Raw genomic sequence first — 14,345 nt, 5'->3', positions numbered from 1 at the left:
TCTTTTAGGATTTCTTCATTGATTTAAGATCTTTTATTCAAAATATTCAGAAAAATAATACATCTAATTTTTTTTGGTATATTCCTGTTGGCCGACATACACTGGGTTCGTACTGTGCAGCAGTAATTTTGAAAAAAATAGTTGTATATTTTAAAAAATAGATTTTCTAAATGAAACCTCATTATTAAAATTTATACCTAAAATATGTTTTCTGTATTTCATTTATTATGGCAATGAAAAGCAGGATGAATAAAGAAAGATTTAGTGAAAACAGTTGAACTAACAGGTGGTTTGAAAATTCGTGGCCTTACTTTAATTTGTGGCAGAAAATACCAAAATAATTTTTTTTTAAGTAATGTCTGGAAATGTAACCATGCAGATTTCAGGTGCAAACAGTAATGCACAAATTTGAATTTATCTCACAGATTTGAATATATCACACATCTAGGCAGTGGCTGAGTCTCGCGTACGGTACTGGTACTAACATGCATGTTTTGCGCAGTGGCCCGAATTATAGATTAATTTGTTCAACCATGAGATCCAGGACATCTTCCACGAAACATAGTGTTCTAGTAGTTCCCTGGTGCCAGCGTCAATCTTTTGTTATATGAAACTCCCAGTTTCACACACTTGCTGGTCAAGTAGTATAAAGGTCTTTCTATTTGGTACACTAATGTTGTGAAAGCATCCTTGGTAAATTTGCACTGCTTCTGCTGCATTTCTTCTCACCTCCCTATACACCATATATGTATGAAAGGATTTATAAAATTAAAAGTTACTTCTAGAAAGAATACAAAAAATAGTGTGATCAATGTTTTACTAAAAAAACTTAAAGGATAACCTCTGAAAATTTTATTGTTAATCTAGTTTCCATTCATAAAAAGTGATAGCCTTGTTATTACTCACTAGCTTCTCCATAATAAGATATTGATAAAGGTTCAGTACATGATAGTTAAGCAAACTCTGTTAATGTTTGCATTTATTAAATTAAAGATTACTTACTAAATTAACCAAGGCTAATTACCATAAATACCTTTTCATAGCAGTGTCATCTCTAATAAGCATGATATTTTGCCTAGAAGAATTATAATGAATATTAATAACTCAGTATCTTAAGTATTTACTTAAATTTTTTGTAAACATTTTTAATCAAGGTATATTATTTCTGAAAATATGTTTTATCTTGTCTGTTAGGTATGCTGAATATATGATTGTTCCTGACATGCAGTTCTTGGTGAAAATTCCTGACAATATTTCATTAAGTGTAGCAGCTATGTTACCAACTGGAGCACTGCTTGCTATGAACACAGTTCTCTCTGTTCATGAACATGTTGCAAAAGTTTTGAAAGAACGGGGTGAAAATGGTATGTAGTGTTTTTTTTTATTCTTACATTTGTTATTGAATTAATTGCATTAACATATTTTAATATTTTTTGTTTTGCTTCTGACATTTGTTTTATTGTTATGTTGCACTTTAAAGTGTACCAAATATTTCAGTTGATTTTCAGTTAATAGAGTACTGGAAAATAATACATAAATAAACTTTAATTTACTAAATGCACTAAGCAGTAAATGTAATTTTTTGTAATCAGTTAAGTACAAATAAATTTTAACTAGAGTTATATTTTTAGTATGCATTGTTCACATACATATTGAGTTGACTGATACTGCAAAATTATTGTAAAATGAAATAATTAATTACAAGTAAAACATACTTTTCATTGTTCTCAACATTGGGAAAGTTTCTAGTATTTTTGTTTACCTATTATAAAATATTGAATTTTTAGAACTATACTAATTACATTTATTATTGAAGTTAGCAAGACATTATTTCCATTGACAGCTGGCTTTAAAGTTCAAATAATTTACAAGTACACATATAGAAACACTCCCTTGGTGTAATTTTTTTAGTCTATGTATCTGGTGTATATTGATTACCAATTGCATTAGAAAGTTTATCGTCTTCAATGTACTTAATCTCCTTGCCAATCCCTACAACGCTCAAAACAAATTTTCCATTGTTAAAAGCATTAATGCAAGTCTGCTTCAGTAAGCATTTTGAGAACCTCTGTCGCTTTTGCTTTCACCGCTTCCATACTGTTAAATCTTGTCCGCTAAAGTTCCGATTTCACCTTGGAAATTAAAAAGAAGTTGCAGGGGGCCAAGTCAAATGAGTACAGTGGGTGGTCCAACACAGTGATGCTGTATTTTGCAAAGAACGCCTTCGCAGACAAGGCTGAATGAGCTGGCGCTTTGTCTTGGTGAAGCATCAGGACTTGCTCTTCCTCAAATTAGGTCTTCATCTCCTCACTCATTCATGAAGGGCCATCAGAACCTTGACATAATTATGTTGATTGACTGTCTGACCTTTGAGGACCCAGTGAACATTGATAATTCCACGTTTGTCAAAAAAAAATTCATCAAGGCTTTGAATTTTGATTTGCTCATTTTCACTTTTTTTTTGCCCTGGTGGGTTTGGGCTCTACACTGCATTGATTGGTGCTGGTTTCAGGATTATTGGTAGTAATCACTCTGTCTAACAATCCTGGATCATAATGTTGTTTAAAAGGTCAGCACAAATGTTCATTTTTGATTCCTTTTGCTCTATTTTTGTGCAAATTTTGTGCATGTGATTCATGCAAAATCTGACAGATAATTTCTTTATTAATACCTACATGTTAGTATAAAGTATTATAAATTACGATGTGAGTTCTTAAATTGCTTCTTGTGCAATCAGAATTTTAAAAAAAATTCCCATTTACTGTCTGTATTGAACAAAATATCTCATTTTAATGCCTTTGTTCAGTCATGGTCCTATTCAGGTTCATAGTTTTTTTATTACATGGTTTAAAATATCTATCATCCCTACAGGCAGGTAAACTTGGGGCAAGTAGGAATTTTATGCATTTTGTAAATTTTTTAAAATGTAGTAGTATGTTAATATAATTTGTTTTGGAGTAACTCATATGAATCCAACAAGTGTAAATTGTACAATATACAGTGAAACCTCATTAATAAAAACCCTGTTAAAACAAAACTCTCATCAATACAAGTGTGTACACAGTCCCTATATATTATATAGCAGTTATAGTGCTTAGTAATTTGTTTAATACAAAAGTGTGGCCTGTGCAAATATTCAAATATGAATAATAAACTATTCATTTTCAATTCAATCTGGAATACTAACACTTCTAAATAAAGAAACATTAGTTTCATTACAAATATTTGACATAGCATATCCCATGAGTTCGTCGTACACCAATATTTACTGTTGAGGTTAAGTCATTTGTGTGATATAAATACCCTTTTTTGATGTTTTAATGGGACTTCATAAACAATAACATGAACAAAGTGCAACATTTTGAACATGCAACAAGTATTCAAAGTTTTCTTCTACTGTCATGCTAAACAGTAATGGAAAAATCACGTGAACATTTCAAAATAGTCATATTTGTCAGTTTAACCTTGTAAAAACAATATTATTTGCATTCATTTCATCACACTGAATATCGTGGTCACATGCACCAGAAGTGGAAAAATAAATAAATAAATGTCAACAACGACAGAGTACAACTCCATTGCAGTGGCCATTAAAAGAAGTAAATGTCACATAGTTTCAGTGGCTTATAAATTGATAGTTACAATCAATCTAATACCATGTGAGACGTTAGCAGCTTCCTTGCTGTATGTATCTACAACAAAACAGACGTTACAACTCATAAATATATTTTAAAAAAACATAAATAATGGTTTAAGTTTCCAGATGAAATTAGCAGAAATTGTGTTTATAATATTGCTGAACAAAAAAAAAATGTAATTGACTGCGTTAACAACGAAAACTCTAATAACTATGGATGGAATATGTAAATATGATCTCATTTTGTTTGGGAATACAGCATTTAAACAAATTAACTTTATTTGTGAAATTAATTGCATTGGATTTCACTGTATTTTGCCGTTCGTGAAATTTTCTAATCAACGTGTAGAGTAAAAGGTTTTGGATAATTAGGTGAATAAGAACTGAAATGAAAGGTTGGTTGGTTAGGTTTTGATACGTTAGCTGCATATCTAAAAACACTTATGTTTGATTTCATAAATTAAATATTTTAACAAAAATTTTCCATTTAATTATTGTAGCTGATTTAACCTAACCAACCTTTCACTTTATAATATTATTTGACTAATTTTCCAGAAGTTGTTACATTATGTGAAAAAAAAGATTTTATTGGGATTCTAACTCTCGTTCTTACTATTCAGATTCAATATTTGTGTTTGTGAATAATTTAGTATTCTTAGTCGATTTGAACTAAAAAATTTATATTCGCACAGGCCTACTATTAAGTAATACTAATTTGTTTTTGTGCCAATGGTGAAGAATTGCATGAAGTAAAGGATGGTTAATACAAATATCCCAGACTAATGTAAAGAAAAAGTATAAAGTTTCAACTAAAATAAAATAATGCCACTGCATTAGTTTAGGTTAGGTTGGGGGCAAAAGCTTAGAAATTACATATTATTTATTCAAAAATGATGGTATGTCTTTTTGTGGGTGGTTTTTAAACCTTTGCTTTATTCTTATGTCGTAAATCCTTTAAAAAGTAGTACAGTACAAATTTTTTTTGAGCCACAAAATTTTTTTTTTAATTCTGTATAAAATAGTGTGCAAGTTTCCTTGGAGCATATTATGTATTTTTGTGTGTGTTATGCATTTACTAAATGAGAGTAATAGTTTTAACTTTTTTGTGTTTGATTTATAAATCATATAAAAATTGTGATTTTTTTCAATATAAATAGTAACTTAAGTATGATTAATACAAACCTCGTTATTACAAAATGACAAAATTATGGTACCTTGAGGTTTGACTGTTTAGTGTAAAAGGCTATAGTTCTTGTTGTTCATGAAAATTCATTCAAGCTATATTCATTTGGCTTGCTACAGTCTGTACAAACTATTCAAGCCTTTCTCACTAAAGCTATAAAGATAGCTAACTATAACAGTAACACCTTGATCTGTGTAACAAGCTGGGTACCATGCCCGTGAATGAATAATTTTACTCCTGCATGCAGTTGTCCATATTATGCTATCTTGTGTTGCATATTGTGTTAGGTCATGTTGGCATACATAAAGTTGTTGATTATTTATGGTCTGGTAGATATGCATGGAAATGAAAAACAGAAGTTGAAACTAAGGTCTCCTGCATTTGGATTATACAGTCATATTCCTGGAGTGATACAAACAACTAATTATAATTCACAAAACACTATTAATTATTACTGTCATGTTGCATACTGTGATCACTTGCTATTTATACCCACTATTCAGATAGATACCTGAAAGATAATGAATATGAAACTATGAGCACTGAATATTTGCGATATTGCAAAGAATAAACCTCAATTATATCATATTTATAATGAGCAAAAATAATTTTTCTTACAAATTTGCCAAATGTTTTTTGTGTGTTTATCTTATTTTGCAGCAGTTTGCAAGGTTTTAATAGTTGGAACTGGCGGCCTGGCTCTGTGGGCTTTGCGCATAGCTGGACACCTCTTCAACAACATTAAGGACCATGTTCGCATCACAGTTGCATCTCTCAGGGACGAAGGATTTGTGCTTGCGAAGGAATGTGAAAAGTAAGTTGCTTTACACTTAACAGAGAAAAACTTAATGCAGGTTAATTTTTTTCACTATCTTATATATAGTGTTGATATCTGTGTTACAGATACAAATCTTTTAGGTTTTTCTTCGTAGTTCTTTCATTTTAATTAGATATACCAAAGTGGGGTATTTTTTTAGAGGTAGATAGGAATGGTATTTTTAATTTGGGACAGATTCGGTCGGGAAAGATTTTTGGGATCGGGAGCAACAGCATTGAAATTATTTCACTTAACTTGGTATACAGAAAAAAATATTAACCATTAATATGTTTCTCAAAAATATCTCTTACATCCCATAAACCTTCAGTAGTACAAATGATTTTGAGTTCACAAAAAAAATATTTATACATAAGGGCAAAAAATAAGTAACACATAATGAAAATAAAAACAAACATCTTATTCCCTGCTCATTTCCCATAATTTACTTTTGATCATACATGATGACAAACTGCAAGAATTTAAAACCTCTCCAATGTTTCTGAAAGAAACAGAAATTTATGGCTTAAATATTTGAAACCAAGAGAGCATCTTTCTGTTTCTTTGTTAAAAACTGAGTTTTTTGTCTTTTCGAATTTGACATGTTTGGCAACATTGTTCATTGATGCTCTCGTGAAGTTATTTTTCAAACATAACCTAACAATATGGTAAAGATGTTTACATTCATCAAAAGTAAAAATATATTATTAAATGTATGTTTGATCACATTGATTACTTAAATTGGTCAGAGTTTTTATATCTAATAGCATTATTAACACATGTCAAAATTGTCTTATATAATACTTTAACTTCTATAGTTACATATTATAATTGTAATACAAAGTTTTGCCTGCAGTATTTGAAAGTTATGTCTATTTTCATAAGATATATGAATCCACTGTACATACCTTTTCTCAGAACATTTTAAAAATATTTAAAATGTTTTTTATCAGTTAAAATTAAAAATCATATCCAACATCGTAGTTTATACTTGTCAGTATTATTTAGTCATGTAGAAATTGTTTTATTAAAAATATTCATTTAGTTAGGTGTACTTGTGTAGAAATAATAATTTAAGTGGTTGATATTTTTTATGGCAAGAATCCATATTTTTTCAGTCTTGATATTTAATTCTTTGGTTGAGAATAATGCAAAAATTACCTGAAAATTGGATAATACCTAATATAGTGTTCAGGAGTTTCTGTCTATTGTCAAGTTGTCTCAGATCACTATCCAAAGCTGCTCAGAACCTACTTCGGATAGGGGTCTTAGAATGAGGATGAGTTGAAATGAATAAATATAGTGTGAGATGTGAAATTAACTGGGACTAAGGTAAAACTTATAGCAATAAAACTGGCTGCATTAAAAGAAATCACTAGGCTTGCCACCACCCCAGTATTTATTCTGCACCTAAAACAAATGGGAACTGTAGATAACGCTAATCAAAATGAGAACCAGTTAACCTAATACAGATGGTAGAGCCAAAAATGCTCAGAGAAGTACCTTCAGAGTACCGCGTAGACCCAACACCTTTAACGGAATACAAGAGTCAGTCTTGACACTTGTTATCCGGTAGAGAGCGCGGGTGTCTCAAATGTGCAGCGTTTGGCTCGGATGACGCATACCCCGTGTGCGGAGTTGTAAAATTTGTCAGTCGTGTGCTGTCCACTGTGACAGTGCCACATCTACCTGCCTCCCTGCCTGCCGTTACACTTTCTGCGCTTCACCGTGAGCCGCGGTCTTCACATGCTGTGCGCGTTATTTTACATACAATTTCAATTAAATAATTGTCAACTGCGGTAACTTTGTGCTGCAACAATTTATTGATCTGTAATTTAGATATTATTTAAAGTATATTGTGGCTTATATTGCGAGAGCTTCTGAGCTAAAATCTCAGCTCAGGAATGATTCTATTCCTCTTTAGATATAATTACTAGCATAAACTGAAAAAAAAAATTTAGATTTTATTACTTTAATCAATTAAAAGAACACATGGTACATTCTTATTAAATGATTAATCACTTTAATTTGTTTTGAACACTTTAGTAAAGTAATACCTAAAATACTTCCTGAAATGTACAGGAACATATACTACACAAAATTATATGCTATACTAAACGATGATACTCTGAGCAGATATTATTTTCCTGTAATTACACAGAGCTAACAAATATATTTTATATGTATGTACATTTATGTTACCGTTGAAATGACATCATTAAAAAATAATACAAATATATACCATTTTAAAAAATTTCATACATTAAATACACAGAAATCAGCATAATAAAACATTAAATATTGAAATTAACATGTTGGCATATGTTTTTAAACAGGGAAATTATAGTCATGCTACGATACACATAAAATTACTTTTAGGAAAAGAATGTGTGTTCATAAATTACAAAGGTCTAATTTAATTTACATATAAGCATTAAATATGTGTTTAATATCCAAAATTCCCAAAAAAAAATAATATTGCTCTGACAATCATATAACAGTGTTGAAAATAGAAGAAAAAATGCCTAAAACTTAAGTGAAATTAGGAATCTATGAATGAAGTAATCCCTTTGGTGTTTTTGTTTCTTGAGCTTCCTTTATAAATTTAGGCTCTTGCATCTTTAGGCCTCGTGAAATTAATGGATCTGCAATCTCTGGAAGTAAGCATTTTTCAAAAAATTTGTTGTAATTTTGGAAATTATGCATTTCTCCCAAATTTCTTTGTCTAACGAAATTCTTTCAACATGTAAGTCATTTTTCATATAAACTACAAAGTCACAATATTTTCTATTGCAGATGGCAAGTTGCCCTTGAATCTGGTAAAAAAAATTGTGGGTTTTCTTTAGACATCTGCCCAAGTTTTTCTTCCATACATGTATTTTTATTTTTTGAAACATGGTCCTTTCATTTATCTTGCCCAGCTGAAAATAAGCATTTGACTCTAGCAGACCATCGTCTGCCACTAGGCCATCCTAGAAATGGAAAACATGGATGTACAAAAAAGCCACAATCTTTGACTTCAATGTTTTTTTAATTTGCAATACATATTCTTAGCCACATTTTCGTTCAATCATCCAAATTGAACAGCCTTAATTTAGCTCTCAGTGAAACAAAATTGATTTTACTAGACAGTGGCAGGATGCATGTGTGATTTTACTAGACAGTGGCAGGATGCATGTGTGATTTTACTAGACAGTGGCAGGATGTATGTGTGATTTTATTATATATTGGCAGGATGTATGTGTGATGTTACTAGATAGTGGCAGGATGTATGTGGTCTTCTTTTTACCACATAACCAAAATTAAATGCTGTAAGTCTGTTCATACGAGCATCCCTCCATTTAGTGTTCTGGTGTTGACCAACGGTACTTATTTCCAACTCGTGAATATGCTGTAATGTTGTTGCGTCCTGATTCAGGTTTTCGAGGATTGTAGCAATTTCTTCAGGACTTAACACGTATTTAGGAAATAAAATGTCCTCAGCATTTGGACCAAGACACTGCTCCCGTTAAAATCCATTTACAGTTTTAATTATATGTCTTAAGTATATTTACAGTACATTTAAGTAAATGTTTGAATTATATTTTAAGATTAAATATTCTTATATTAAATTACAATGTAAAAAAATCATGTGCCGCATGTTTACATAAAATGTTTATATAACAGGCTTTGAACATAACATTTCTTTACTTAGTGGACACTAACAACATTTCTGAGTTATAAAATAATAATGTTATTAGTATAGAAGGTATGAATCAGTCCTAATAAGATTAAAGATACTTTTTTTTACAAGTAAGATTATTTAACTTGTTAATGTAATCCTCAACTCTGTTTACAAAATGCATATTGGCCATGAGTCGCTGAATATATGACTTGCCACTATCGCATACTGGATGGTGCGAGGTAAACTATTTGTGAAAGTTTCTGGTCTCTCTCACCAGAGCTGCTGCTGACTAGTGGGATTTTCATGTAATGTTCATGGCTGAACAGATAAGCATCTTGAGATACTTCTGCCTATTATAAACTTCTGTTCTATGTTAATTGGGCAAAATTAAGTAGGCAATGAAGGAAGTGAATTGTGTTTCAGGAAAGGGTAAACTCTCATTTCTTGATTCGTCATATTATTAATTCATTTCATTGGGTTTTATGCTACACAAGTGTTGTGGCCATTGTATGTGCACTGAAATAAGGTAATTTGTATTAAAAAGAGCGCTTCTTAAAATACATGACTGCACTACTTCAAATCATTCAGTAATTTATTGGCATTGTTACTTCAAAACTACAGTGAAAGGTGTTTAATTAGACATGTTTGAGACCACGGGCATGACAGATTATCAAACGTTAGTTTAGTAGTAACAGGAATACAAAATGGGAAGTGTATTCCCTCTAGAAAACAAGATACCACTGAAATGAAAACAGACCATAACAATAAACACCTCGCAAACTAAAAATGCAAGCAGTGCAGTAATGCAACCTGGCAGCCAAGGTCAACGGTGTGAATCCACCCAAAAAAAAAAGTGGCTCGATTGGTGCTGAAGTATAGAATGTCAGAACCATGGAATGCCAGATTAAAAACCATTCACTGTATATTGCCTACATTATGTGTTTTAGTTAGCTTCCTTGCAATTACTTTTCATCAAACAAATACTTCCCTTGAAAGTTTTGAAACTAGTGCTTTCAAATATTTTTTTTCAATATTGTACAGGGAAAAGTAATCATTTACTATGCCATCTGAGACAACATGAGACCTTTTTGTGCTCAGTCACAATAATAATAGAAAATTTATTCTATTGTGATCACCAGACACAAAAATTAAAATGCACTTACTGAAAGTATGTATGTTTAGCTGGCAACTATAATTTCAATGAAATTAATATTTAAAATACATATAATATTATAAATTGTATATCAATGGTTTCATAATTATATATCACTTAGCTATTGAAAATAATTTTCTGTATCAAAATTCTGGATATAATAATTTTATTTGTTGTTGTTGTCAATAATAAATTTGTTTTATTTTATGTTTTTAGAGTGAATGTAGTTCAGTGGAATGAAGATGTTTATGAGAAGCAACTGATTGAGAGAACAAAGGATGCGTGTGGAGGAACAGTGGATGTTGTAATAGACTTTGGAACAACTTCACGAAGTCTACACAGATCTCTGCAATGTTTAAATAAAGTAAGTGTTTTAATTACTAATTAACACTAACCTTTAATTGTATTCCTCCCCTGTTTTTGCCCTTGATTATTTTGTTAATTGAAAAGTGCTTAAACTGCACCACATACAGAATAGTATTTTAATAAATTTGTATCATGAAGCAAATTTAGGTTAAAATGTTCAACTATTAGCCTTCTTAAATGTGAAAATTATGTCAAGGTTTCTCATTTTATCTACGAAGTTGCTGCTAGTAATTTTTACAAATCTCCTGCATAAAACATTAGACTGTTGATTTGGGATCCTAGTGAAGACTGTGTCTTATTAGTTCTGCTGTAGTCTCTGGTGTGGTCCTTAAATCATATTTTTGGTTTGCAAAATTTTGTTCCTTACAGTGAACTCTCGATATCTCGGACTAAAAGGGGTGAGAGGTGGTCCGAGTTACCGTTTGTCCGAGATACCGAAGGGAAATAAAGGGAGAGAAGACAGCCATATGTTTTAACTAACGGGACAGACTGTATTGTTAGTACACATGGCACGGGGAAGTGGCAACACAGCAAGTTATATCAGGGCTACGGTTGGCTGTGGTATTACATTGCGCATCTTAAATACAAAAAACGTAAGGGACGTGGTGATAAGATAAGCCTGTGCTATATGCTGAATGATGAATGCATTTTTTGCCTGCTGCAGAGACTCATGTTGTTTACGGAATGGTCTAGGGGAGGATATGAAAGAGAGAGATGGAGAGAGGCGAGGTCAGCTGTCTGTTTCTCAACGTCTCTTACGGAATGGAGGGGGCGGACAGAAAACGTGGGAGATAATGATACAAAATATGTACCGATAAAAAATACGTACCGATAAAGGTTTTTATGAGCGTATGTAATGTAAATTTATAACTGTGAAAATAAACAGTAATTATCACTGTACCATGTTGTGATTTTACATCGTTTAGTCAGAGTCTAAGTAAAACACACTTTCGCGGCTGTCACTGTAAGAGCATGAAGGGAAGAGTAAATCAGCTGGCCTAGCTTCTGCAGATTCTGTTGACTTCGAAGGCTTGAAAAAGCTGCCAATCTTCTTCTGGACGGTCTTGTGTTGCTGCTTACTGATTACTTATTCCTAGGGATAGGAATTTTTCGGTGTTTTCAAGAGGCAAAAAGTGGTGCTTTCAAATCAAAAAGTTGGTACTTTCCGATACAAAAATCGGTGTTTTCAAAAAGATGTTTAATGACTTTTACCAGTGATTATAAACAAACGTTTTCTTTATTTTAGCATTATATGCTTTACATTAAGTTATCAGAGCACTATTTGCTATAATCCTATAAAATATGTGAAAAGTTAATAACAAAAACAGAAGCTAAGCAATGAAATATCTTATTTACAAAAATTTAATGTCAAAAGCATAATCATTAGCAGGAACAATTTCTTCCAAACTTAGACTTGATTATCGAGGACTAGGTCTCAAAATAAATTTCACTAAACAATTCCAAGTTGTCTTGTTTTAAGCGGTGGCGTTGATGGCTGAGAATATTTTTGTAGTTAGAGAAGAATCTCTCACAGTCTACATTTGCACATGGCAACCAAATTGACTGCAAGGAAGCACGAGCAAAGTCAGTGTTGTTAACTGACACAGCCATAAGAACAGAAACAATGTCAACAGTTCCACTTTCACTCAATTTTTTCTTGACAAGAAACTGTAATTCTTTGTAACCTTGAAGTACTGTACTTTCACCAAGGTTTTCAAACAAAACCAGTTTCTGTAATTTCTTGCTTAGATCAGGTGTTACATTTGTCAGCAAAATTTCTGAAGGATCGAAAACACTTAGTTGCTCATATAAATAATGAGCTGGATCACTTGCCTTTAATGAAATAAGTTTTGTATGAGAATGTGAAGCAGCTCTAGCTAATGCTGATGTAATTTTTGCTTTGGTGACAGTTTTATCACAAGAGTTCAAAATTACTTTTGTTTCTTGTGGTAAGCTTCCAGTAGAAGAGAGCTGCAGAACTTGCTCCACTTTACGGAGTTCACCAACCAGCAGGTGACTACAAGGGTAATTAGAACCCTCTAGCTTTTTTATCAGTTCAGTTGCATCCTTACATGTCTCTTTCACAAAAACTGCCTGAATCTTCACACTTTGAAGATCTCCTGCTGATGCTGTTGCAAAGAATTCTACACCAGCATTGTTGACACCGACTATTTCACTGCTTGTTAGAAACTCAACAACAGCGTCGAAGTTGTCAGCAAGGTAGCACACAGATACGTACCAGGACGACCATCTAGTGAGCACTGGCATGGGAAAAAGTGGGATGCCTTGGCCTGGATACCTCTCATCTAGAAACTGTCGAAATAAATGCTTCCTCTTGCGCGTGTTCAAAAAAGATGATTTCACTTTAGCAACAGTCTGCTGAAGTTCAGGCAAATGTTTGCCAAGCTCATTTATGACTAAGTTGAGCTTATGTGCCTAACATTGGACAACATCAACATGATCAGACATTATTTCTTTCAAAGTATCAAAACACTTTACCATATACTTTGCCGAATCTGACACCAGAGCTAGAACACTGTCAAAGTCTACATTGTACATTTTCAATGTATCCAAAATTGCCCTCGAACAATTTTTCGCATTGGCAGTTTCAAGCGTATGAACATTTCCAACAATAATTTCAGTCTTGTCTGAGCCTTCTATTATCTTGAAGAGAACAACAAAAATGCAGCTGCCTCTAGCGTCAGTTGTTTCATCGCAGAGTATTGCTACTTGTTTCCCCTTGATTTTCTCCCTCATTGTATTCTCTCTTTCTTGTTTGACTGCTGGGAGGTACTTTTCTTTTAAGACTTTAACACATGGGATGTCTTGAGCACCTGCAATAAAACACCTCTATTAGATCCTGTGTTAGCAGCGGTATAACAAAAAGTTTAATTTTCTAAGATAGCATATTTACCTTGAACCAATTTGTTCATTACAGTAAAAGACAAATAACAGTTAGGCCCCTAATTCATTTCTTCCAACCAAACTACAGTCATTAATTTAAGAATGATTAATGAAATATGCTAACCATGAGAGATTACTAAAACAATTTAACCAAAACCAGAATTGCCACAAAATTAATAAGAAATTCCTCACATCATTGTTTGGGGGAAAAAACTACACTATGATAATTTTATTGATTGGGTTCTCACCTTCAATGAACTCATTCATGAATTCTGCCATGTGGGCATTTTCTAATTTGTGCAACGGTATATTTGCTTTCAAAAATGTTTCTGTAATTCGCTTTCCCAGGTATTCTGCAGTTTTTTTTTTTTTCCCCAACACTGCTGAAGCATGTTGCGATTGAAGTTTGTAGTTTGGAACCAACACATCCATCTTGTTCAGCAGCCACGTGCTTGGCCGACTTGAGGTGTTTGTCGACCGAATCCTTCCTTTCCCACGCAACTTGGCAGTTACAAAATTTGCACATTACCGTGCGGCTATCAGTACAATAGAAGCCGTTTTTTTGGTACTGGAATGCCCTGTCTCTAGCACTTAGTTTATTATTTGGCATTTTGTAATCACGTG

The 14,345-nt window shown here is 32.4% G+C and overlaps 1 protein-coding gene across 1 annotated transcript in view; it reads left to right on the top strand.

Moving 5' to 3' along the window:
* The window catches only part of LOC134529469 (uncharacterized), a 76,345-nt gene that overhangs the window by 39,830 nt on the left and 22,170 nt on the right, over positions 1–14,345 (top strand). Inside the window, exons 4-6 of the mRNA XM_063363599.1 lie at positions 1,195–1,364; positions 5,481–5,634; positions 10,668–10,815. Of these exons, the coding sequence (XP_063219669.1) occupies positions 1,195–1,364; positions 5,481–5,634; positions 10,668–10,815 (472 nt within the window). The remainder of the gene's footprint in view (positions 1–1,194; positions 1,365–5,480; positions 5,635–10,667; positions 10,816–14,345) is intronic.

This window comes from Bacillus rossius, chromosome 2, assembly GCF_032445375.1.
Source record: "Bacillus rossius redtenbacheri isolate Brsri chromosome 2, Brsri_v3, whole genome shotgun sequence".
Taxonomy (NCBI): Eukaryota; Metazoa; Arthropoda; class Insecta; order Phasmatodea; family Bacillidae; genus Bacillus; species Bacillus rossius.
Note: the sequence above shows the minus strand (reverse complement) of the source record. Positions and strands in the feature narration are given on the sequence as shown.